At 34.2% G+C, this 27,500-nt stretch overlaps 1 protein-coding gene across 8 annotated transcripts in view; it reads left to right on the top strand.

Annotated features, from left to right (window-relative positions):
- EHBP1 (EH domain binding protein 1) overlaps positions 1 to 27,500 on the top strand; it is a 432,654-nt gene that overhangs the window by 368,350 nt on the left and 36,804 nt on the right. For 5 of the 8 annotated variants that reach the window (XM_057743639.1, XM_057743640.1, XM_057743636.1 and 2 more), the window contains exons 15-20: positions 7,027 to 7,174; positions 14,539 to 14,646; positions 17,724 to 17,848; positions 20,233 to 20,371; positions 20,544 to 20,650; positions 23,309 to 23,432. In XM_057743639.1, coding sequence (XP_057599622.1) covers positions 7,027 to 7,174; positions 14,539 to 14,646; positions 17,724 to 17,848; positions 20,233 to 20,371; positions 20,544 to 20,650; positions 23,309 to 23,432 — 751 coding nt within the window. The remainder of the gene's footprint in view (positions 1 to 7,026; positions 7,175 to 14,538; positions 14,647 to 17,723; positions 17,849 to 20,232; positions 20,372 to 20,543; positions 20,651 to 23,308; positions 23,433 to 27,500) is intronic. The other 3 variants (XM_057743641.1, XM_057743643.1, XM_057743642.1) reach the window with 3 other exon arrangements.

The following is a 27,500-nucleotide window of genomic DNA, read 5'->3' as shown; positions in this document are numbered from 1 at the left end:
AGCTTGATTTTCTTTTCTCTGTGAAATGAAACTCTAGTCTTTTTCTTCCCCTTCCTCTTAAAAGCAAAAGTCTGCTAGGGGGTTGTAGCTGTGTCAAAGCCGCTGGGATGCCACTGCTGATCACTTTAATTACTACGACTAAGGAGGATAAAATTAAAAGTAGCACCATTGAAGCAGTGGAAGAAAGCTTGCCTAGATGTCGGTGAACTGTGAAATATAAAAATTGCATACCAATACATTTTTATGGAAAGGAAACAAGGAATTACATTACTTATTCTTGAAGAGTTTGTCCTTAAATTGTCAAGTTTTACTAGTGCATCTATCTATGGCAGATTGTAGACCATTTTAGAATGATAAGGAAAATAGTAACTTGAGGACATGCTGTGAAAGGGCTAAATGTTTTTTCAGTTTATGTCCAAAGTGGTTAGTTCTGATTCATCTTCTATATTTGAATATTTTAAATCTGTTGTGTTGAAATACAAGCTTTTTGTACCACAACAGGACTTTCGCCTTATTCTGAAAATGTTAGCAAAGATGAGAGTGAAGCTTAAATGTACTGCGTTCAGACTTTCTGAATGCTTGTAATTTAAGGTCAAGAACCTAAGTTTTAAGTGAATATAAGTAAGTTAATTTCTCTTTGCCTCTCTATGCAGTGGCACAAAGGGGAGTTTAACCTGATTTGTATAGCCCAAGTGCAAGTAAAAAACTGTTTTGTTTTTTTTTAATGACAATAGCAGTAGGACCTCAGACAAATTTTCTGAACACCAGTAATGTAATAGATAGGACCAGCACTTTGAAATCAGACACTGATTTTAATTCTTACTATGCCGTTTACAAGATATATGACCTTAGACAGAATATGTAAGTGAGATTCCATTTCTGTCAAGTCAGAGTAATAGTGGTTACCTCAGAGTGGTGAATGGTAAATGAGACAACATGTGTGAAAACACTGCACAGGCACACAGCTAGTATTTACTCAAAAATGCAGCTTCCATCAAACCCTCTAAAGAGTACATGTGTCTTACAAAAGCTAGAATGTCCAGTATAACTCGGTCTAACTCTCTAAATAATACTGTATAGAAAAAGGTAAATGTCATCAGACCCATTCTTAGACATAAGAAGCCTACTTCAATTTATTTAAGTTTATTTAGACTAGGCAGGTAAATGAAAGATATATAGGTTTCCTATGTATTGAATTTTTCAAGTGTACTTTTTAATGACAACCATCTTCTAAGTTACTTACCTTTGGATTCCATTAAAAAGATTCTTTTATTTTTTCAGCAGATATAGTAAGCAGATGACTTATTTACAGCTGCGAGTCACCATCTTCTTTTGAATGCAGAAGGGTCAAAACAGATAACACATTCTATAGGTTTAGGCAAACCATCATTGTCAGAAATATTCAAATATACAAACATACAAAAATAATGAAATAATCATCGCCCTTACTCTGGTGATTTTTTCCTTTGACATAAATAATGTTTCTTTTGAATAAAAGATACGTAGATTTTGTTGCTATCTATTCTTTAAATATTACTGTAAAAACTGTTTTAATGAAGCTTATATATAAAAATTAAAATGAAATAGTTTAACATATAAAGAATCTGGAAATTAATAATACTATCAGTTAAACTGGTTGCATAATCAATTGCTATAAGTACAAGCTTTTCTTTATGACCTTCACAATTAACTTCTATTTTCTCAGTTGGTTCTTTGTCTTAAGGGAACTTAATGGATGAGAAAACAAACAGCACAGATATGCCATCCCACTCGAGTGCTCTAGGCCCAAGCAAAATTGTCTCTGTGGTGTTAGGACATTAGTAGAAAAGTAAATCAAGGCAATCTGATAGGGAACTGGGATTCTGTCAATCAGGCTCAAGATTCTGTGCTGTGTCCATAAACTTTGTTTACTGTAGGGTTTTGTGAGTTGTAACCTGCCCTTGCAGTCTGTTAATGAGGCTAAATCTTGCTACTTGAGAATTGAATTACAGCACACCTCTGGGCTAATGGTTATAAACAGAAAGTCCCATTAGGGCTGCATTCTGATTTGTTCATTTGCATTTTTTTCTATTGTATAGAGAACAATGACGGGTAAATAGGTACAAACAAACAATTTACATGGAAATTGATAAAGTGTCCCTAATTAGTATTTAGAGTTGGTTTTATTAATGATTGCCTGCTTTAAATTGCACTCTTGGTAAGCTCTCAGAAACATTTGCAGATGGGAATATTATTGGGGGAGGAGGGGGACGCGGAAGCTGGTAAGAAAAAACTAGGTTCTCATTTCATATTCAGAAAGGTAGAATCATTTATTTCATTTTCGTGCAGTTAAGATGACCCAAGACCACTTCATCTTAGTCTGAATCACCAAATTCCAACTCTGCAAGAAGTTATTATTCACGCAGTGAAATTCACTTAAACTTAGTTGCCTGAGGCATGTCAAATAATGGTTTTTATTAGTGCTCTTAACTTTTCTTAAGTTTGAAAGATGAAAGTTTAGTAAAAGCTCAGTTTTCCTCAGTTGGTCATGTAATTTGATACTTTTGGAGATCAAATAGTTTGGAGGTTAAGAGCAGGGCCCTGCAGTCAAACAGACCTGGGCTGGACTCCTAGCTCTGACATCAGTTCTAGCTGTGTGACCTTGGAACTCTAAGCCTAAATATTCTCATTGATAAAAATCAAGTTGTAAAAATTCAGTGAGATCATGCATATAGAGCACTTAGCATGTAAAAGCTCAAGAAATATCAGCAACCATCACCAAAATCACCATTATCAAGTCTGCATGTCCTTTTATTTTCAAAGTTCAGAAGTGTTAATAATGAACTGAGGATTTTTGTATATTATTTTTGCATCTTCAGTCTCACTCTGCCCAGTATGTACTACTCCTCTAACTACACATAAGCTTGTGTCTCTAACTATTAAGAAAATGTCCCTCGAATGTTAGATCTCTCTTCTTTTGCCCCTACCACAACCATCACCCACCCCAGAAGCCTACCATCTCATCTCTTTCCTTCCTTCCCCCAAGATTTTTTTTAAAATAACTTTTATTACAAGAGTAGTACATGTGTATTATAGAAAGTTAGAAAATGAAGACAAAGAAAACAAAAATATCACATTTCTATACCAAGATATCACCACCATGACAATTTTGTGAATAACCTTCCAAGTCTGTTTATTATGTATGTATTTATCTTGCCAAAAGAAAGACAAAATGAGGTTATTACTGTAGAAACTATTTTTTCAGTCAATTTGTATTTTCTCTCATTTATTTATAATACTATAATTATATTCAGATTTCTCTAATTGATTCAACAGTGTCCTTTACAGCTGGTTTATCCAAACTAGTATCTAACACAGGACTATACATTGCATCTGGTCAAGTCCCTTTTGTTGGTGAAGATGGTGATTGGTTAGTTGTTTTTTGTTTTGTGTTTGTTTTCATAGCTCTCTCTTATTAAAATGACCAGGTCAATTGGCCTGAATATCCTACTTTCTAGATTTGTTTGGTTGCTTCCTTGCTGTGTCATTTATCATGTTTCTCTGTCTCCTGTGTTTATGATAAACTGGAGATTATATCTAAGGGCTTAGTAGATTCATTTTAGATATTTGGGCTAGAATATTATAGGTAGTGTTCATGTGCTTCACATCAAAATACATGTAACATATGGTTGACTCAATATTAGTGATGCTAAGACTGACCATTAAAGTAGTGGTTTCTAATCCCTGATCTAGTTCTGATCTCTCCATTTAAAATTAGGTTTTTCCTCTTGCAACCAGGCAATAATCTACGTGGTGTTACTTAAGCTTATGGTCTTTACTGCTGTAAAATAATCCCAAATTTAATGGTATAAAAATTGTTTTTATTCTCACAGATTCTGTGGGTCAGTACTTCAGATAGGGTACAGTGTGGATGCTTTGTGTCTATTCCATGTTGTCTGGGGCCTCAGCTAGAGAGACTTGAACAGTTGGAGCTGACCCGAAATGGCTAAAAGCTGAGATTCTGAAGAAGCCTTCATTCACATGTTTGACACGTGAGCCAGAAAGACTTAAGGCTGAACTTGACTGGAAATGTGGGCTGGTGCACCTACATGTAGCTTGGGATTCTCACAGCATGACAGCTGGATTCCCAGAAAGTACAAAATGCAAGAATTTCAAGAAAACTGGGCAAAAGGGGTATAGCCTTTTCTGACCTAGCCTTGAAAATCACCTGCAACACTTCTACATTCTATTGATTAGATACAAATCACTAAAGCTGGCCCACACTCAAGGGGAGGGGAATTAAACTTTACTTTTTGATGAGGGAATGGCAAGGTCACATTGCAGAAAGCATGTGGGGTGAGAAATACTGTCATGGCCATCTTTGGAAAATACATAATATAAGTATCCATTATAAAGTAGAGTTTTCTGTCATTGACTGGGACTGTTTAGTTGCCCTAAACTTCAGTTCCCACTGGAAAGACAGGATAAGTGCTTGATTTTTTTCTTCTAATTACTAATTTTCAGCAGTTCTTTTAAAAGCTATCTTAAGTGAGTTTATTTATCCTTCTAAGAACTTTTTGAACATCATAATGAATTGATGAGTTTTCATTGATTCAGTGTGTGATTTCATTGATTCAATTCATTGCAGTCATTTGCTTGTTTGTTTTGATACTAAAATTGTTTCAGTTTGTCCACTGGGAGCTTCAAGCTTGTCTCTGGGTCCATTTGATACCCCTGTTAACCTACCTGCATTAATTTTGACAGCTCTCAATTCTAGCCATCTCAAAATTTGTGAAAGAATTGCCTAAGCTTGAACTCCACCAATCTAGTGTTTACCCCTGTCTCTAATGATATTGCCCACCAAGTTTGATTGCCCTTTTCTAACATTCAGACTCATTAACCTCTAACATATACTTAGTTGATTATTCCCTTTTTCATGAAAGCCTCTTCTACCTTGATTCTCAGGATATATCAGTGTTCTAGTTTTCCTCCTCTTCTTTCTCTGTCTCCTTTTCCTCTTTTTATCTAAGTACAGATGTTTTCCAGGTTTCAGTTAGTAACCCTTGTTTTTCTCTACAGTACCTCTTCAGGTGCTTTCAGATATTCCTGTAACTTCAGCCATTAGCTCTGTAGTCATAGTTTGACTTCACTTCCTGGCATCAATTTCACTTCCCAACTACTTACATCTTTACTCAAATGTCCAGCCAGCCTCTCAAATCCAGTCTATCTTACCCCAGACTTCCAGCCTTTTCATGTTATAGTCCCTCTTGGTCTGTCTATTTCTATTTTTAGTGCTGTAGTTCTACTAGTTGCCCAAGTTTAAAACTTCTGACTCAGCTTTTTTCTTCCCTCTACATCTTATCAATTACCAAGAGTTGGTACAGGTACCAGTTCTAGCTCTGATGTATTTCTTAGTATCCTTCCATTCCCTTTGCCACCATCCCAGTTCTGAATCTCACTATAGCTTCCTCGGAATATTTGTAAGGCCCTCCTAAGTAGTCTCTTTCCAGTCCCTCTGTGCGAGCCTATCGTATACACTGTTGTCAGATTAATCTTTAATCTTTCTCAGATACACCTCTGGTTGATCATTTTCCTTGACAAAAAACAAAAAAAGAAAGAAAGAAAAGAAAAAGACACACAAAAACAAACCTCTTTCTTCTGAACTCTTCATGCTTTTTGATCACACCTCCTCATTGTGGCTGTTTTATCTTTCCCTTTATAGTATAAGCTTTGAGAGTGTAAATTATAAGTTTTCATGCTTGAAATTTCTATAGCAAGTACCAAGTACCAAAATACGGACTAAGGACCAAAGATACAAAGATAAATCAAATCTAGTGCCTGCCTTCTCAATTCTGTTGAGAAGGAGGCACTTGTACAGGATTATAACTTGACAGGTATTATTTTAAAAAGTAATCTCTATCTCTCTCTCTCTCTCTCTCTCTCTCTCTCACACACACACACACACACACACACACACACACACATGGTAGTATAGTAACATAGAAGAAGGAGAACTTCATTCCACCAGTGGGGAGGAGGGAAGAGTAGTCAGGGGAAGTTTAGTGGATTTAAACTGAATCTTGAAGAATGAGTAGTAGTTAAATACATGAGAGAAGAACATTCCAGGAAGACAAAATGATATATTCAAATCCATGGATGCATGAAACAATTTTATGTAAGTAGATGTGAGGTTTTATACAGATTGAGAGAGGTTAAGGGAAGATAACTGCACAGATATGTTGGGGCCAGATTATTTCAGGCTTTGTCATAATAATGCCTTATACCATATACTTTCCAGTTTATAAAGCAATTTCACATTGATTATTTGTGATTCATAATAAGCCTTTTTTAGGAGACAAAACCTATTTCAGTTATTTAATTCTCTGTCATTTTTAGTTATTTTAAATATCAAAAAACACATTAGGTTTTACTTTTTCTTCTCAATGTGTGTCTGGGGGAAGGTAGTGTAGAAATGGGGATAGTAGTACATCAGTTACCCAATTCTGGTTTTAAAACTATCAACAACAAGAGCTGTGGAACTATTGTTTACTATCCCCATTCCTGCTGTAGCCCCCTAAAAATACCATTTCCTGTATTTGATCAACATGATGTAGCAGCATTTTCTGCTATCAAAGATTTCTTTTAGCCAGTGCTCTATAGCTTTACTAGAAAATTGCAAGTTAAATTCTAATCTTAAAAAAATAAGGTTTTAATTGAAATTCTGTTTTCAGTATTGTGACTTTTTTCCTATAAGCCTGATTATTTTATTAATAGTAGATCCCAGTAATTACATTGCCAAACATTCTTTAAAGGCTAGTTTGAATTATTAACAGACATTTTAATACAATAATTTGTAAATGTTTTTTTAAAAATCTGATTCTTGGATGTCTTTTAAAAATGGTGTGACATCCAACTGATATAGAGCATCCTATTTATAATGTGGGCCAAGCACCATGCTGTAAACCAGTTACTATCATGATGATCAGATTGAAAATGAAATTGCATTTCTGTCAATTACTGAGTTGGCAACTGTTCAATATATCTTAGCAGCAAGATGAAGAGCGACGTCGGCAGCTGAGAGAGAGAGCTCGTCAGCTAATAGCAGAAGCTCGATCTGGAGTGAAGATGTCAGAACTTCCCAGCTATGGTGAAATGGCTGCAGAAAAGTTGAAAGAAAGGTCAAAGGCATCTGGAGGTGAGTTTAAGAATCTTGTATCATATTCTACAGACAACCCAGAAATCCGCAATGGACCTTTTGGGACTTTTTATTCTTACTTCAAAATGTTGTGCATCAAATACATAAAGTTTCTAGCCTATTTGTATGTTGCAAAAAACTAAAAGGAAGCCTAGTAAATCAGAAGATAACTATTGCTATTTTTCCAAGTTAACTCATTGACTTAATTTTTAACAACTGAAGAAGTACTTTGATTATGATTAAGTATGATTAGTGCTCGAGAAATACTATGATTTAGGAGAAAACTCAGACGGGCCTTGATTTGTGATTCCCCATGATGCCTCATTAATTGTATTAGGAGTGAGTAAAATGCAATCAAGTCCTCAACATCTATATCACAAGACTTGTTAGTGGAAAGCTTTGGCATGAGAGATTTTCACTTTGAACCAGATCTTTGGAAAGTAGCTTTAACAATGTTCCAGCATTATAGCCTGATTTGTAAGAATTTTGAATAAGTCCCATATGCATTTCTTCTTAGTCTCCTTTTTTGAAGAGGGTCTTTTTCAGTATCTGCAGAAATTATTCTATGCTTCATGTTGAGACAAGGACTATATATATAATTAAAGGGAATTTTAGTTTTGCCTCTCAGTGCTCAATTTGGGCATATTTAACATGAAACTTTTTTTAATTAATTCACTTATTTCTTAATTTATTGGCTGCATTGGGTCTTCGTTGCTGCTTGCGGGCTTTCTCTAGTTGTGGCAAGCATGGGCTACTCTTAGTTGCGGTGTTTGGGCTTTTCATTATTGTGGCTTCTCGTTGCAGAGCACAGGCTCTATGCTCACAGGCTTCAGTAGTTGTGGCATGCAGGCTCAATAGTTGTAGCTCACAGGCTCTAGAGCATAAGCTCAGTAGTTGTGGCACACGGGCTTAGTTGCTCTGTGGCATGTGGGATCTTCCCAGACCAGGGATCAAACCTGTGTCCCCTGCATTGACAGGCAGAGTCTTAACCACTGCACCACCAGGGAAGTCCCAATGTGAAACTTTTTACATTTTTATTTGAGTAGTATATTCAAGAGGCCTGTGGGCTTTTTTTATTTCAAAGGTGTGTGACCTGTTTATCTACCAAAACATGCCAGGTGCTTGTCCCGAGTTAATATTAAATGCTAAGATCACTCTGGAGTGTAGGCAAGTGAGGACTTGAATAAGACCTTAGAGAACTGAAACAAAGGAAACCATTTCTAGGTCAATGATAAGTTTCTTCAAAGTAAACTGAAACTTACTGCTGTTATGTCTAATCAATCCCTTCTATTAAAATTTTACTGTGGTAGAGCATTTCAACCAATGCCTATAGCGTATAACCTTCTATCCCATACATTTGAAAGCTGCTTTCCCAAATAGCTGTGTATCTGTCCATCTGGTGTTCTCAGAATGTTTGTTTCTTAGTTAAATCCTTCATCTTACCTTTTCAACTCCTGTCATTCAGTATTTTTATTACAGTTTCTATACTCACTACTAAAGTTTTATAATAATAGCAGTGACTACTCACAGCTACATTTATATAGTGCTATTATAATTTGCTTTCATTTATTACTAGTAACAAGATATTTCTTTGATGTCATAAAAATGCTAGATATTCTATGTAAATTTTAAAAATCTTTGCCTCCTTGTATCTCAGAATGATAGAAAAAGCCTCATATTCTTGACCCTCCAGATAGACTGTCCTAAAGCTACTATTACTACCTCCATTTGGCATCATAAACCCATAGAAGAACAGTAATAATAAGATAGAGAGGCATCCACTGTCTCTCTTCATTTTTTTTTTTTCCAACAGTGAACAAATAACAGTGCTAAATGTGAACTCTGGGAAGGCTAAGAATTAAAAATTTCTGTTTAATGTTGTGGGATGAGTCAACTGCGTAATTGGTCTTATCTCTATAATCCAACCCCAGTTGAGGCTAAGCCAGGACTAGACTAGGTAGAGAGACTTAGTGTTACAACCCCCAAAATGGATAACTTCCCAGCTTGGTAACTAGGGAAAGTGAAAACTGATTTTGGCATCATTCAACAAAGTGAATAAAGAACAAGTGAAAATTGGATCTCTGAAGCTAGTAAAGAAGTTCAGACGAGAAAAGGAAAAGCTAGGTGAAAAGAAGATGGGACAGGGTTCAACAGATGACTTATGAGAACTTTTTATAGGCTTTGCAGGCCATATGTTCTCTGTCTTAACTACTCGACTCTGCCCTTGTAGTCTGAAAGCAGGCTTGAACAACATGTAAATTAATGGGCATGCCTGTTATTTACCCCTAAAAGGTGGTGGGCTGGATTTTGCCCCCATGTTATAGTTTGCTGACCCTTACATAGCAAATTAGAAATTTACTTGATTTCATAAGAGTCTAATTCCTAAACGAAAATAACCCTATGGGGTTGATAAGTCAGGGGAAACAATTAACAAATTAGTGTCCACTCTTCCAGAGTCTAGTGGGAATTATCAGGTCTGAATAAGGAACAGTGTGAAAGGAGGAGAGAGAAATGAGTAGGGATCAGCCTAGATGATGGACTAGGGTGGGAATGTTTTTGGAAGCAGTGGTCCAAAGTGACAAAGAAGAGTGGGTAGTCAAGAGCTGAAATAAAGGTTGAAGCACAACCTAGGGGATGTGTTGAATATGATACTCAAACTCATTGCTTGAACCTACTTGAAAAGCTTAATTTTTTTCCATTCTCAGCAACCAACCTCAATTGGGAAAAGGAAACTTAATAAGTTTTCGGTGAGGTGTCATAAGCCTCAGGTGCCCACAGAAAATATATGTGAGGTATTTTAAGTCATGTAAAGTCAGGTATTCAAGCATCCCCACTTGCATCCTGTTTCAACCAGAAATAGGCTAATTCTTGTGAAATAACAGAATCAGTCCAAGGAGCTACAGCCTAGCTTTTACCTGTCCTCCTCTTGACATAATTTTAGGACTTAGAGGAGAGTTAGGTGATATTGTAGTTTACTACATGTGTTTTTTCAATTTCTGCTTTATTTTTTAGTTATAGACCTAAAACAGCTTCTTTTTAAAGTTCTCATTTTAGGTAACAAACTTGTGGATTCATTTATTGTATTGATCTTACTTGACAAGGTACAATTGTTTGGGGACAAAGTGTGGTAGTGTGGTATTTTCATTTTTAGTTGTATGTTATTGTGGTCAGAGAATAATGGCCTGAATTTCTGCTTTGAGAATTAATAAGTTTTTATTTTGGCCAAATAAATGTTATATTTTTATTAATGGTCCATGGGTACTTGCAAGGAAGGTGTTTATCTAATTTGAAGATGATATTATATCATTTATTACATACTACATGGTATATTATATATGATATAGATTTTATATATTTTATGTATACTTATATATGTGTGTATATTTTATGTATATATGTCATACATTTTTTTATTCTGTAGCTTATCACTTTGGTTTGAGTTATGTTAGGGTCATTTAACTTTTAAACTGACATTTTTGCCTCTCTTTGATTTAGATGGAATAGTGCACTTTGTTTTTACATTTCAAATGAATAAATGAAAATTTAAAAATTTTATCGATGAGAATGTTTTTGTGCCTGCAATATCCTTATTTCAATTATGGTGAACAGATTTACCTAAATTTATTGAACCAAAATAAAATCTTATAGGCCTTCAGTAATTTTTATTTTCAGCTTCTATTAATAATATATTTGTATTGTTTTCTATCATTTGATTTCTATAGAATAACTTTAAAAGTTATGAATTTTATAGGGGACCTTCAATGAGAACTTTAAAATCGTGATAGAAATGAGAAATTTTATTCTGAATTTTTTTTCTGGGAAGAAATAGTTTCATGTAAACTTAGGTGCAATGTCTATGTTCTCTAAACCAACATTTTGTGTGTATATGTTTTTAATGGTAGCCTCAATTTCTCTTTTTTAAAGTACAGATACTCTTTTTTTTACTGTCACCAGATATCCTGATTTTTCTTTGAGTTTATTTATAAATGATAAGTATTGTAAGACCAGCCTTATTGTTGTGCTATTAATCATACCATAGGGATCCCCATTTTGCTTATAGTGCTGTGCAGTGTCTGCTGGAATGCATTGTCTCATACCAGTGTATATACAACCTCTTTCTACCTTTTCCTCCGTACATTATACATGCCATACTTGCAAACCATCTTCTATTGTGTGTTGGATCTCTAGTTTACTTTTTGCCATGCCTACCTACTGGGTTTTCAGTGATTAACCATAAAGATATATATAATCTTAAATATATCATATATATAATATGCAGTATTTCAAATACACACACATAGACAAACATGCAATTTAGTTCTGCTAAAAGGCATTTAGAGTATTTTGACAGGTGTTAAGAAATGTGTAACATTAACTGTTGAAAAGAATTCAAGTGTTCATTGTAAAACTGAAGTCAGTGAATGGAAAGAAAGTGTAAATCTATTCTTAAGAAAACCTGAGTGTATGGGAGATCAATTTTTACTCTTCCCCTTCCCAAATAGTAATCCTTTTATCAGAGGTTAACAGTACACATATAAACATTGAGTTAACCCACTCAGCATTACTGGTGAGTGGTAGTATAGACAGAGATTTCATTTAGCCGGGAAGTAAAATGAATGGCACCTGTTTAACGTCACAGAGGAACCTGGCACTGTGTAAAGCGGTAATGACGTCACACAGGAACCTGGCACTGTGTAAAGCGGTAATGAATATCCCACTGCATAACCCCGGGACCTGAAGTACCCATATCCAGCCACAGTTCCAGACTTGCTTTTTTTCATAGCAATGCCCTCCTTCTAGTCACTCCAGCTGGAGAGTCAGTGTTGACATCTGCCTCGCTCTTCCTCTCCTCAGTATCCTTCCCCCAACCACCTAATATCCAGTTGGTTTTCAAGTCATACCCACTCCCAATTCTTTTATAATAGGTTAAGCTCTCCATACTACTTATCTGGAGGTTGTAACAGTCTCCAACCTGGATTTCCTGCCTTCAGCCTTTCCGTTTTAGGGTCCAACATCTTACTCATCAATCTCACATGAAGGATAATGTCACATGGCTAGTACACTCCTGTGGACCACTTTTTCTTTCACATATGAAGGCATATCACAATGCAGGCGAGAGTGATATTTTAGGAATAATATTGGAGCTATTATTCTAATTTATATAAAAAATAAGCTTCAGTGCTTATATTACTAGTAATTATTTTATACATATTTCACAACTGATTACCATAAAACACTGTGGTAGAAAACTGCTTATATAGACTGCTCTCAAGTTAAATAGTACATTGCTGATCATGTTTGAGCACCAGTGTCTCTCTGTTCCTACCAAGTAAAATCTAAACTTCCTATCCTACGCTTCAATGCTCTTTGCAGTTTTACCTTTCAAGTCTTATCTCCCATTATGTCCCTTTAAGTATGCTTGAGCCAGATAGGACTTTACACCATTCTTTGAACATAACCTACCCTTTCCTGCCCTCATTCCTGTAATGTCCTTCCCTCAGTTGTACTTTTTGAAATCCTGTACACTTCTGAAGACCCAATTTAAGGGTTAGTGCTTCCAAAAAATAATTCCTGGTGCTACTGGCAAAGAATAATCTTTTCATCCCTTGAATTTGCTCTATACCTTATTTTTACCCCATAACACTTAACTGTCCTACATGGTATTATAGTCATTTGAACGTATAACTTTAAAGTGGAATAAATGTCTTATACAACTTGGTATCTCTTCAGCATCTAGCAGTGTTTTGTAAATTGCAGATCCAGTGTATAGTAAAAGTTTCTTGAATAAATAAATGAATGAATGTTGAATTTTGTGTTTTCACTCTAGATTGATTATGGTCAGTAGTAACCAGTAAAGGCTGGTTGCAGCAACAGAGTACTCTCAACAGTATTGGTAGTTATCTCTGACAGGAGGAAGTGTTTGAATACTTACTTGGCACTCAGGAAATATTTGTTAATTCCTTTCCCTTTACTACAAAATTATTTAGAGAAGAATTTTTGAGGATAATAACGATGAAGGTGCTGACTTTTATGAAATGAGTCAAATAGTTGTACTAAGTACAGTCGATTAGAAAAGCTCTCTCAACTGATTGTACTTAAATAATATAGCCAAGTATAATACCTTAGCGATTTGAAAGCATTCAGCAATGTTTTTCCCCTGGGGGCATTTCTCATTCTTTTTCTCTTATTCTTCTAAATGGCTTACATAGTACATAGGAAGTCTTCAATAAACGTAAACTATTATTATTAATGCTTGTAGTAAATATTTACTTAGGAAGCCCAAAATCAAACACAAAGCTGTACAGGGAAAAGGACAAATATTGAAGGTTTAAGCCAAAGCTATAGAATTTAGTATTTCTCAATTGTAATAACCTTTGGAACATCTCATTATTAATAAAAGTTGCCCTATGAAAAATAAACTGTAGAATAGTAAGGATATTCTTCAACTCCCAGGGCTAGACAGCTATTTCTCCAAAAGGTACATTGCCTGTCAATAGCAGAATTTAAAGCTTAACTTCTAATATACAAATCAAATTATTGCTATGCCTTTTTTAAATATATAATGTAATCTTCAAAATTACTTAACCAATTTTATCACTAGGATTTAAAAAGGAAAAAATATGTAATAGAAATATTTTTAAAAATGATACAATTAATTATGACCTAATGCATTTTACTAAGTGTATAAAAAATAGTGTGACTACCTCATTCCCATGTATTTAACTTTGAATAATAATGGTGTTTTTCCTAGCTATATGTCTTCCAAGATGTACTGTCTTAATTGTTTCTGCACTTTCTTTTGCATAAAGGTACTGTCTATTCTCATTTCAATCTTGTCTCTTAATTTATCCATAATGCTTTTGATAATATTTCATTAATAGTACAGAAGCATTCAAGTCTTCATGCGAATGATTTAAATATAGCTGCAAGTTTAAAAAGAATGAGTTGTTTCTTTATACATTTATATCTTATAAATGATAAAAATGTGAAATTTAGAAATGTTATTTGATGACTTTGTTACCAAACCAACTTTATTTTTGTATACTGTTAATAGAGATTACAGTAGATTACATTTGAAAATATAGGGATTCAGTGAGCTCAGTGATTCAGAGACATCATGCGGCAAATTGTCAAAATTTTTGCATCTGCTTTGATGTGACAATTCATCTTTGATGTATGAGTGTAAAATATACATGTTAATCCAATAGTGAAAAAGTGACTTAAAACTGATTTCTTAACTTGCTTATCTGTGTCACACCTGAATTTGAACTGTCATTAAAATACTGATTTTTTTCCTTAGTGTTTCTAACAAATGATATAAAATAGAAATAATATACTAACATTATTGCTACATGTTCCTACAGATGAAAATGATAATGTTGAGATAGATACTAACGAGGAGATTCCCGAAGGCTTTGTTGTAGGAGGTGGAGATGAACTTACTAACTTAGAAAATGACCTTGATACTCCCGGTAATTTCAAGTTATAAATACTTTGTGTCCTGCTGCATGGCAAACTCTACTGTTATATTTTTATTATTATCTCATCAATAATAAGTTGTTTTACTAGTTTTATTACATCTTATGCCCTCACAAATCATTTAGCTAAATCCACTTTCCATCAATTTTATGTTATTATTTTGTTTCAGGCTTAATGTTAAAATTAGCAATAAAATTGAAATAACAAATTTTAGTTTTTCTCTTATTACTAAGATTCACTTTTATATTTTATGTTGTATGAGACAATGTGTAGACATTCTATGATTAGTTCCCTTCTCAGCCTAAATATTTTATTGTGATGTTGTAAGGTATTCATATAGTACCTATGGAATGCTTCAAATGTAAATCTAAACCATGGATCAGATTTTCTGATTTGGTTTGGAATTGACAATCTTAGTGGTGGTATTATTTTATATATTTTGTGCTTACCTTATATATTTAAATATTACTACTAATAAATTATTTTATACATACTTAATAACTGATCACAATAAAACTCTTTGTTTGAAAACTGCTTATATAGATTACTATTAAACTCATCTCATATTGTATATCAATAAATATGATACCAATAACCACATTTGAAATTGAACTTCTGAGTTATTGTATAAAATATAAAGATACTTGCTCGTGGTTTAATGGATGAGTGTCCCATATGCATTGCCTTTATAAGTCAGCAGCAGGTAACTTTGTATATGTGAGAGGTTCCATAAATGTTTATTGAATTGAATTCTTATAGCAATAAAAAGTCTGTGGCAATCTCTTTAAACTTAAAGGTATGAAAGTGAAATCCCTAATATTTATCTTTTCCTGTAAAAAGCTACAGGAAGGGAAAGCAGGTATTCTTCACAGCCCTGGCATGTCCCTGCAGTGCTAACCTGATTTGTTTCTTCCCTGTTTGAAATCATGCTGTTATTTCTCCAAGAAATAATCAAACATGGTCTTCCAGACTATAGAGAGTACCCATGAAAAAATCTGTGTCATTTGTCAGTAGTTCCTTCATGGTCTAGTATTAAATAATACTTTTACTAGATATAGGTCAGTATACTTATAATTGTACAAGTCCAGGAGAATGCTGATATTTAAGGAAATTTAAAAAATTTTTAACCTCAAATTAGGACTGCCTTTTATATTTTTCTATTTAAAATACTGTAGAACTTCGGTAAGTTTGATTTTTCTTTTTGAAAAAGATTTTTGTTGTTGCTTACCTGCCCTCTCACCACAACCACCATCAAAGTCTTTAGCAGAAACCAGTATCATCTCTTTACCACTGAGGGCATCATAAGTACAGAATTAAGGCCTTAACATTCGATTCATGGGAGTATAAAATCAGTGACAATAAGCAGTACATATTTCCTGATTTAACAGTAGATTATGAAGACAGGAGAAATTAGCCCTTTCTTGGGTAAGGTAAGGAGAATTTTCTAGTTATAGTTACAGGAACTTTGTGGGATATTTTAATGTATTTAAAAGTTAGTTAATATTAGGCCTAACAGGCTTGATTCTTCTCCTTCTTAAAAAACACTCTTCCTACTTTTTATATACCTAAAAAGAAAGCATATCTCAGTCTTCCTGTTTTTAGAGTTTAATATATTGTTAACAACTCTCTAGCATGCCAGTAAGTGTTGGCAAGTACATAGGACAGACTTTTCAATTCAGGCTATGGTTTATTTCATGGCAATAAGAAATAGGAATGCAAACTGGAATCTTGAAGCACATAGCATACATTATGATTTTTATCCTTGCTTTATTTTCCCCCAAATTCTTTTTTAATATATATAAAAGTCATAATGTTTTAATAATAAATTGTTTAATCTTTATCTTGATTTGACCATAGTTCATCAGATATTGTTTAAAAGAGAAGCCTGGCAATATAAACTGACCAATTTGCATGAAAGTAATGATAATAGCATTTATTAAGAGTCTTATAATTAGAAAACTTATTAATCTTTATGAAAAATATCATTCACCAAATGGTTGGCATGTCTTTTGTAATCATTTTATTAAAGAGTTGCTTTGAATGAATTTGTTTAAATAGAATTATTTGTTTCCATTTGCTTCTGAACTATTAAAGATTAATTTACTTGCTAAAAATAATTTGAAATTGTTTATTTTTAAAGTTATAGCCATTTTTTATTTATTTTAAATTTCTATCCATATTTCATGCATTCCAAAGTGTGATAATCTTTATTGTATTTCTGCCCTCTAATTAGAAGGTATTTGTAAGTATATACCCTGTTTCAATGCTGGGTGTATATGTACACATTATAAATATTGGATTCCAACAGTGTATACGTGACTGTCTAAGATCATGTTAAGGGCTTAATATGGCATGGCTAAATTTAATAGACTAGAAGAATTGAAATGATAATATAATTTCAAATCAAATGTATTACTTATTTTAAATACTACTTTGGAATACCTTGTTTTATTATGTACAACATATACAGTTACTAATATAAATATGTACATTAAATATGGGCTTGGGTTTTCAGGTACGCATAGCTGCTATTAACTATAGAATAACTAAGTGGTCTTTAGGCATGTTGACTATATTCTTTAAGGTACTGATTTTGGAGAAAAGTACATATATGTGTATACACGTGCACACACACACAGAATATATGCTAAGAGACTAGATTTTATTTATTCCCACCAGAAAAAAGAAATGATAATTTTGTGACATGGTAGAAGTGTTAACTAATGCTTTGGTGGTAATCATATTGCAATATATAAATGTATCAAATCTACACATTGTACACCTTAAACTTACACAATGTTATATATCAATTATATCTAAGTTTTTAAAAAAAGAAATATAGTCAATATCTCTAAACACTACTTAGTTATACTATGGTTATATGGTATGTAATGCAGTGTGTATATATACAAAGAGTTCTACATATGTCTGGTCTCATACGTTATTCCACAACTCTAATGTTCTCTTTTTTTTTCAATATAGTAATATTTTTATGATGTCCTTTAAATTGATAGCTTGCACATCTAAATGCATCTCACACAGTTATTCATAGTATTTGAATATTTAACAGAACAAAACACTAAGTTGATGGACTTGAAGCTGAAGAAACTCCTAGACACTCAGCCACAGGTGGCAAATTCACTTTCCAGCGCTACTCAGAAAGCTATAACTGAAAGTTCAGAGCAAGACATTAAGGTAAATCTTACTTGTTTAAAATATTTGACTTGATATCTGTGTATTCTAATTTCCACTGGCACTTTATAATCCTAAAGTCAGTTTCCTACCAAATTCTTCACATTAAGATATAAAAATTTTTATTAAATAGCCAGTAAATTAAATATCAGTATGGTAATCAGTATTCATATACTGTTTTTCAGTACTGCTTTAAGTTGATATGTCAGTAAAAGTAAAAACTATTCTTAATGACTGTATTCATTTGTATTTTGCTAACGAGAATATTGCTGAGAGAATTCTAGCATATTCTGCCATCCTCAGCCTTTGACCTGTTAAGATGAATTAACTAATACCTGAAGATGGTATGTGATTGAATATAAATTTTTAAGATACTTGCATGTGCTTTGTGCCAATATAAATCTTACCTTGTGTAAGATTTTACCCAAAATGCCACATTATAAGATGAGGAGGAGGAGGAGGATTTATAGTATTTATATTATCCCCACTCAAGCCATCCCGCCTTTTCCTTGCACTGTATCGTTAATATTTCTCTAGCTTTAGGGCACTTCTAGTCTTGTATAACTTTTCACCCACCTGCGGACTATGGGGACTGCCCTGCTGACTGAAAGGATTTCCTTCCCCTGACATAGAGATGCTTTGAAGTCCCAAAACAATGACTTTCATTGCTTTTCCCTTATACTGTCGGTTTCTATAAATTGGTGATGAAAGTGTGTGGCAGCACCAGAGGACTTTTGGTCTCTATCTTTGAACAAAAGGAAGCCTGGATCAGGTCTGATTTTTTGCGTTCAATTTAGCTTTCTGCACTGGATTTAATGCAGAATGAAGCTGGCCTAAGAATAATACAATGGATTGAAAAGGCTAACTGAATTAGTGGGTTTAAAGGAATACATTTGTAAAGTGGCAGAAGTCCCTAGTCATAAAAAGGTTTCTTAAGATGGGATTTGCTGGCTAATCGCACTGATATTTTAGCATGTTGCCAGGCCTCAAAAAATTTAGCCATGTTTGTTTATTTTGGTAAAGACTTGAGTTTTAGACTATTGGGCAGTTATTATGATAACAGTAGAATACATACTTTTCTTAAACAAACAAGCAAATAAATAAAAGCCATAATTGTTTCTATCCTAGCTACATAGCTAGCATATTATAAGCATAATACTAATAATATATAACTTTAAAAAATAAAACAGAGGTATTTTCATTCTTAAGGTTTAATTATCTAAATAGATGGTTTTCCTTTCCAAAAAGCTCTTAAATGTAGGTATTTTCAAACTTATTCCAACAAAAGGTGTGCTTTAAACAGCTTGTCTTTGTATGGATCTTTTTAGTTAAGATTTTTAAAATAGTGCTTATAAAGGACATAGAGTCCATCTGTTCTCTTGAAGCTTTCAGCATTGATTTGGGGTTTTATTTTTTTAATAAAATGCAGTTTACACGTTTATAAATGAGGCATTCTGTGTTTGTGGAAAAGGATAAACTGTTACCTTCCCTTGAGGATTCTGTATCCCAGGCCTCCTTGAGGCTAGAGAATAGGCCGTTGGAGGACTCCCTCATTACTGATTGTCTCAATGCAGAGGAAGGGCAAAGTCTTGGTAGCTTTTGATAACCAGTTTCAGCATTCAGCAGGCTTAGCTATTAGTCATGCATCTTAGCCTTTCCCTATTTACTTTCAAAACACTTAATAAAAATAATAAAAGATTAGGTATAAAATGAAATATTTGTTTGGTACACAGCACCTCGGTATCTGCAGCTTCCACACACTGCAGTGGTTCAGTCTTCTGGGATATTTCTTGTTGATAGAACCATTTGAATTTGTTACCAGTATTAACATAGGAAGCTCTGGAAAAGATAATTGTAGTTTCCTTAGCTGTAAAGGGCTTACTTACAAATCTGGCTTTGGAAAGTTATAGCTGATGAAATGCAGTTCAGTGGGGTAGTATTATAATCCTACCTTTTAGCCTTCATCCAGCATTAGTGGTTTATCTCAATGGGCATAAAATTAGAAACTAGTTCTTCTTGTCATACAAGTCTATGGGACTGTACAAACCGATGGGGCAGAATAGTGGGACCAGTGGTTGGGGGGGGTGGTAGACAGAGTCAGTGTGGCTTTTAAGTGGTACATATCATCAGGAGAAGACACAGGGCTTCACAGTATCTAATGAATCAAAGTTATCTAGAATGATCCTCCATTTCAGAATGTCTCCCAAAGGTTTTGGTTACAAGCAACAGACCTTACAGTTGAGCTATTTAGAGCTCCTCACAGTCCTTTTTTCTTTCAAAACGTTTCTAAATCGACAGTATCTTAAATCAGTAAAAGTTGTTTTACTAATGTGTAATTTCACGTTTATAAGATCAGCACTCTCTTACCACATTTGTTTTACTTTTAGAATGGCACAGAAGATCTCCGAACTGAGAGATTACAAAAAGCAACAGAACGATTTAGAAATCCTGTTGTGTTTAGCAAGGATTCTACAGTCAGAAAAACTCAACTTCAGTCTTTCAGTCAATATGTTGAGAATAGACCAGGTAGGAATACTTTTTTAAATGTTTTCCCATCTTATGAGTTAACAATATGTAGCGCTCTCTCTTTCTCTCTCTCTCTATATATATATATAAAAGCTGATAATGTAAATCCACATTTCAATACACAAATATCAAGCTTTATAATAATTTTACATGTCTTTCCCTTTTTTTTAAGAGATGAAAAGGCAGAGATCAATACAGGAAGATACAAAGAAAGGAAATGAGGAGAAGGCAGCGATAACTGAAACTCAGAGGAAGCCATCAGAAGATGAAGTGCTTAATGTATATTAATTTTTTGTGTGGTTTCATGATTGCTGATAATTCCAAACTGTATGTGGAAATAGTGCCTTTATTTGTTAAAATGAGATGTTAGGTTTTTTAAGATGTCAATCTCCAGTGCATTCAAAGCAGAGTGAGAGGGGTGCACTGTTGAATTAGTCTGCAGTGTGGTGATAATTGTCAGATAAAAAAAAATGAATTTTTCAGAGTTCCACAGCCCCAGCTTCCTTGAGACATTTCCATCAGGGCACTTCCCATAAAGAGATTCCAGTATTGATCTACCGGGAGGATTTTAATTATTACAATAGCAGATACTGCAGAGCTGCAGTTAGAGGGAAGAGTCACATGAGACCTGCTAGAATTTCTCAGCCAACCCATTTTGTTGGCTTGGGTTAATGGGTGTTCAACCTTTCCATTATCCAGATCAGCCGTGAATTACTAGCTGAATGATGTTTGCATTAATATAATATATATGGTAATTTCTTCACTTAATTAACGGGGAGGTTCAGCTCAGTAGGGGTATGGGCTGATCATGTGTAAAATTGATTTGTGAGGGAAATATTTGATAGACCGCAGGGAGAAAGCTGCTTTTGATGGACAGCTGCGGGACAGAAGCAGGAAGAACAAGTTTTAACTTGAATTTTTGTCTGGAAGTATTGCTCTCTTTAATGGTGCTACTTTTTTTTTCTTTTTATTGTCTCCAGTTTGTGTAAATATTTTCATTGTTTTTACTGTTAAAATTGTTTAAAATCCTTGCAAGTATAGTCAGAGTTACAAACTACATTTTAGGGCTGTAAAAACTTCTCATTTTAAGTTCTCATTTTAAAGTTGTTTTACTAAGACCTGGTACGTCTTAGTACATAGAAGGGCTAACTGGTGTATCCTGATGAAATATTTGGTATAACTTATAAGCTACAGAATATTTGAGTATACTATATACTCACACTAAAGAAATCTGACTATAAACTTTGTTGCTGTTTTTAACTGAACCAATCAGTAAAAGCAATGAAATTTATGTGTTGCTTATAACTTCTGCTTTCTTATGTCTCTGTTACTCTTACTGTGTTTGTTTTGTCCCTCTAGATGGGAATGAGAAAAGAAAAGTCCTTTTTTGAAAATGCTCTGCTGTCTAACAGATTGGTACAAAAAACATTCACCAGATTCCAGATTTTAAAGTTACCATTAACATTCATTCTGTTGTTATAATTTTTCTGTTTTATTTCATATTGAGATGGGAGAATATCCACTTTGTATGAATCTTTAAAAAATACAGTAACTTATTTGGTCAATCTATCCTGAGACATTTTCAGTTTCATGATTTTTTAAAATATTTCAACTTTGTCAACTACCATAATCATTTTAACAATAAGCAGGTTTAAATTGAGTTCCTGTGTGAGTACAGTTTACTAGTTCTAAAGATAAATAAGTTATACATATGATTAGACATGTTTGTTGATTATGAGAATTCCAAAATCCCCTCATAAATAACATAATTCTTGAGTTTGTTTCTGGTTTAAGGAGTCATGAAAGATAATTCCCCAATATGCTTCTAGGTAGGGAAGGGATTTAACAGAAGAGCGTTGTTCACATTTATTTCAATGAATAAATGTTATAAGTGCTGATAGTAGTAGTGGTAGTGGTGAGAGTAATCACTTAAGCAATTCTTCACTATTTCTCAGCTACTTAGGAAACTTACCCCTAGAAATGTCACAAGATAAACAAGTATTCCAAAGGGAGCTATAATTAATCAGTTTGGTACTATACCACGAATAACTCCATCCCCTAATGATTTAAATTTGTAATATGAAAATTAAAATTAAGGCTATCCTAGTACTTTATAATACAACTAACTGCTACTTCAAATAAAACTTCTAAGGATAATGTTTTTAACATGCATGGTTGTAAAAAGTAAAATTTCAGATTGAAATCCAGATTTGGTTAAATGGAAGGTTAACCAAATCAGTGTACTGGTGGCATTAGATCCAATGTAGCAAGGTTTGAAACCACCTGTCAAGTTAGAATTCGCAGCTACAATAATTAGTAATACATCAACAGAATGACATGTTAAAGTACAGAAGCCAGCTGGAGGGGAAACTGGAGATATTGGAAACTTCTCTTTTATCATTTTTTAAAAATACTTTAAATAGTATAGTCACTATGAAAAGAAGAAATGTATCTTTTTAATTTTATATTTTTGTGAGAACAAATCTGATTTTTTTCAGGATAGATTCTTTAAGAATCAATTCCTTAGTTAAACTCCATTTTTGTATATTACACTTTTGAATTAAAGATATCATTGGTGTTTGTTTTGACATTCACCAAGGGGAAAATTATCTTCTATCCCTGTCCATGCTTAAATCACTCTGACTCTAAGGAGAATTTTTTCTTACTTAGTGTTAACTTTTTAAATCTGGCAAATCTGGGTGTTAAATTATAAATATAATACTGAACAGCTGAGATTTTCTCTATTTACAAAAGTTTTGCAATATATAATACATATGAAAATTTTTTGAATCACAAGGCGTTGCTTTTTGGTACTAAGGGTGATACTAAGGGCGTATTTGGTTCTCTAGGTAAGTGCTTTACTAAGTGTTTGTTAGAAAGGAAAAATGCAACTTACAAGTGATTTTTTTTTTCCTTCCTGTTTGTTCTCGTTAACAGAAAGGGTTCAAAGACACCAGTCAGTATGTTGTAGGAGAATTGGCAGCACTAGAGAATGAGCAAAAGCAAATTGACACCCGTGCCGCGCTGGTGGAGAAGCGCCTTCGCTATCTCATGGACACAGGTACGGTGCCCAATTACACTGTAAACAGTTTTGGCAAATTGAGCGTTCACAAACTCTTATAGAGTTTTGGAAGTGTGAATCTTTGAAGCCTGAATGTTCAGCAGAACTGCCTTGAAAATAAAAAGGCTGCGATTTGCAGCCACCTCTCTGGGCCCTGGTGATAAGAGTGCCTTCATGGGAAGTGATAACTCGCCCTGATACCGTGTGAGCCAGCACTATTGAACAGTGTGCTCATCCATGCAGAGTTGGAATACACATCTGTGCCTCATTGATATGCCACTGCTTAAAAAAAAAGTAAGATCTTCACTGTTCTACTGATTCATTGGGAAAAAAAAAAGATTTGGCCAGCTAAAGCCATGTACTGCATGAAACAGAGCACTATGCATAGGGGACGGCTCCATGGACTAGATCACTGAAATTTGAGAATACTATCTGGTTACTGATGCTCCACAATTTTTTTCACGAGAACGGGTTTTTAAAAGTCTATAATACTTTGTGTCACAGTTGCATTTGAAAGGATTAAGGTATATAGGAAGGTTTGTAAAAATGGTTTAGAGCAGCAAGTTAGCTCCTAACCAGAGGGTAGATTGGCATTTAATGCTGATTGCCAATAGTGATTGAATAATTTTAAGTGTACAGTAAGCTATTGGGGAAAAAACAAAACAAAACAAAAAAGTGTGTGTGTATATTTGTTTAAAATTCTGCACCTACAAAAGGGGTAAAAATGGGAAATAAATTCAACTATATTAAGTAAAAAATGTCAAAATATAAGTGGAAAATGTATTCCTTTAAGTAATTGTTTTAATTTTAAGGCAGTATTAAAGTAGCTTAGTAAATTAGTAGTAGTAGATTAGGATTTGAAAGCTTTCTTGAACTTTTTTTTCTCTATTTGCCAAAGATATATTTATAATTAAAGAACTCCAGAAATAAGCATTTATATGGGACATTTGAAAATTGCCTACATTAGTGAAATCAGAATATACTAGAATATGAAGAGATCTTTGGCTTTATCTGGCCGGATTGGTTTTAAACTGTGTTCTGAGGAGACTTTAGGGCTTCTTTAATGGTACCTCGGGGCTGTCAGGACAGTAAGTGAGCAAGCAGATAGGCGCCTGGATTTCTTACCTTACTTCAAACAGAGTAGCTCTGAGTTTATTTATTTGAAATAGCAGGCTTCTTGGAAGAGTTCATTTAAAGAAAAGGTTCTACTGGTTAAAATTTTAAATAAAAAGAAAAGTTTTTGTATTTTTTGAAAACTATTACCTAATACCTTCTCATTATATAGAGGAGACAGAGGCACAGGAAAAGCTTGTGTCACACAGATACGTAAGTGGCCATTTGACTAGAATTCAAGTCACCAAAACCCTATTATTCCAGATCCTTTCTGCTGCACCAAGTTACCTAGAACATGTTTATCATTGCCCTAACATGTTACATGTATGTTCATTCTTATACATAGACTTTTGTGTGGATTCAACAGATATCCCATAAACCAATATATGATTTCACATTTACATTTTTCCTTTGGTCTCTGAAGGTTTTTGAAAATATCATGTTAACTATATTAAAAATGTAAATACTAGGTAGTGTAATTTCTGTAATACATTTTTAAATTATTTCCTTTAAATATTTTTAAGGAGACTTTTTTCCTACAAATTCTTTCAAGTGGGCCACCTTTCCTCTTTGTGTTGGATAAATTAGATGTTACTATAAGAGAGCTTTGTGTCACGAGAGAAAAAGCTAGAAATTGTTTCCTTTCCTTCTTTTACACTTGGGGGCTGATTTATTGAGGGTTCTAACCAAAATAGACTCAAGTTCAGAATCTCTTCAGAGCTTTATATTCCATACTACACAGGACAGAATCTAGTCTAGACTGGATCTGCTAGACTTGGTTCCCCAACTTGATAAACGCCAAGAAATCCCCCGGATTGTATCAAACCTCCTCCAGCTCAAGTAATGGTCTCCCAAGATTTGCCTAAAGGCTAGTTATCATCTGAAATAAAAGATAAAGTGTTAGAAAGGGAAGCATATATTCATCCTTTTCCCATACCTCCAACTTTTCATTTATTATAGAAGCCAGTATCTTTTCTCTGCTGTTAGAGTTTTCGTGCACTTTCTGAATCTCAGCCTTAGAATTAAGCAGAGCAGATAGTATCCATATTCTTTACTTGATAAAACTGAGGCTCAGATAGGGAAAATGGCTCATATAAGATTGCCTAATTACTACTGGCCAAGTTAGGGCTTGAACCCAAGTTTTTAGGTTTTCTAGCTCTTGAGACAGTTCTCCTTTCCCACTATATCTTTTTTATAGCAAAAACATACTTTATCAGCTATTTCCATTTCTATATACTTGTAGGTACTGACTGTATATAATTTTTAATTGTATTGATTTGAAATTCACTTATAAAATTAACTATTTTAAAATGTACAATTCAATATAAGTGAAATCAAACAGTAGTTATCCTTTTGTATCTGGCTTCTTTCACTTATTATAATATTCTCAAGGTTTAACCATATTGTAATGTACCACTGCTTTATTCCTTGTTGTGGTTAAGTAATATTCCATTTTATGTGTATGCCACATTTTGTATATTCATTCATCCACTGCTGGGCATTTGGGTTGTTTCCACCTTCTGGCTACTATGAACATAGTCTAAAATCATCTCTTTGTATCCCTATTTTAGCTTTGGGGTTTATATACCTAGAATTGGAATTACTGGGTCATATCGTAATTCTCTATTTTTTTATTAAGGAACTGTACTCAATTTTAAATGGGCTGTGAAGTTTATTTAGAATTTGATTTGTGGAATCAAGAATATATTTTCCAAAAGAAGCACTGTTATAAGCATCCACAGGCCAGACAAACCCACAGAAATCTATTAACTTAAAATATAACTGAAATAATACTAATTATATTAGACCTGAGTCCTAGGTTCCCAGAGCTTGAGTAGCTCTGGGTTTTAAGCATCAACACCTTTAATACTGAAGTTCTTGCATCTTGAGGGAGAGGGTGGTAGGGACTGGATGGTGACCTAGACTTCCAGGCATTTCTCCTGGCATGTTGGGAGAAGACTCTAGCAAGAAAGTAGCAAAGGATTGTAAGAAAGAACCTCAGTGGGTCTTGCAGCAAGAAGGGGAGGTACCAGGGATAAGAATGGCAATGATAGGGAAAGAGCTGGAAAGATCCCAACATTCATTTGGGGGAGAGATAGTGTCAGAGTCAGCTCAGCTGTGGGGATTTATATGACTAGTTCCTTCCGAAACTGAGTAATCCTAAATCAGTGATAGTTTGAATATTGAACAACAATACTGTGTGTGTGGGGAGAGAGAGAGAGAGCGAGCGCGCAAGTATATTTTCTGCCATCCTATCTTCTGCCATCCTATCTTAGGAACTGTAAAATCCTCATGCAAATACTAGAGAACTTTTTTCCATTAGGTCAGTGTTTTGTGGGTTTTGTTTTTGTTTTTCTTTTGTAATTGTTGCAGAGGAGGAATTTTAAAATTTCTAGCACCTACAGTTTGTAACAATTTTTTTTTTTTAAGATTTATTTTATTATTTATTTGTTTTATTTTTGGCTGCATTGGGTCTTCGTTGCTGCACACAGGCTTTCTCTAGTTGTGGTTAGTGGGGGCTACTCTTCTTTGTGGTGCACGGGCTTCTCATTGTGGTGGCTTCTCATGGGCTCAGTAGTTGTGGTGCACAGGCTTAATTGCTTCTCTGGCATGTGGGATCTTCCCGGCCCAGGGCTCGAACCAGTGTCCCCTACAGGCGGATTCTTAACCACTGCGCCACTAGGGAAGCCCCTGTAACAATTAACTTCTTTGGAAATAGTAAAGCTTACTAGTTAGAAACATGCATGTGTTCCAAGCTGACATTTTGTATGTAAGTACAGGGCTAATGAATCTGTACCAGCAATGTCATTACCCTTGCAAAAATGGAGTTTATAATGGAAATGTTGATGGGCCCTTTTACTAAAGTGCTGCAAATAGGTGTTACTATAATGAATGGTGTTTCTTTTCCATTCCTAATCTATTTGCATGTGATGGTTATCAAACTTTCTTAATGTA

The sequence above is a fragment of the Hippopotamus amphibius genome, chromosome 7, assembly GCF_030028045.1.
Source record: "Hippopotamus amphibius kiboko isolate mHipAmp2 chromosome 7, mHipAmp2.hap2, whole genome shotgun sequence".
Taxonomy (NCBI): Eukaryota; Metazoa; Chordata; class Mammalia; order Artiodactyla; family Hippopotamidae; genus Hippopotamus; species Hippopotamus amphibius.
This window is presented reverse-complemented; position numbering and strand designations above follow the sequence as displayed.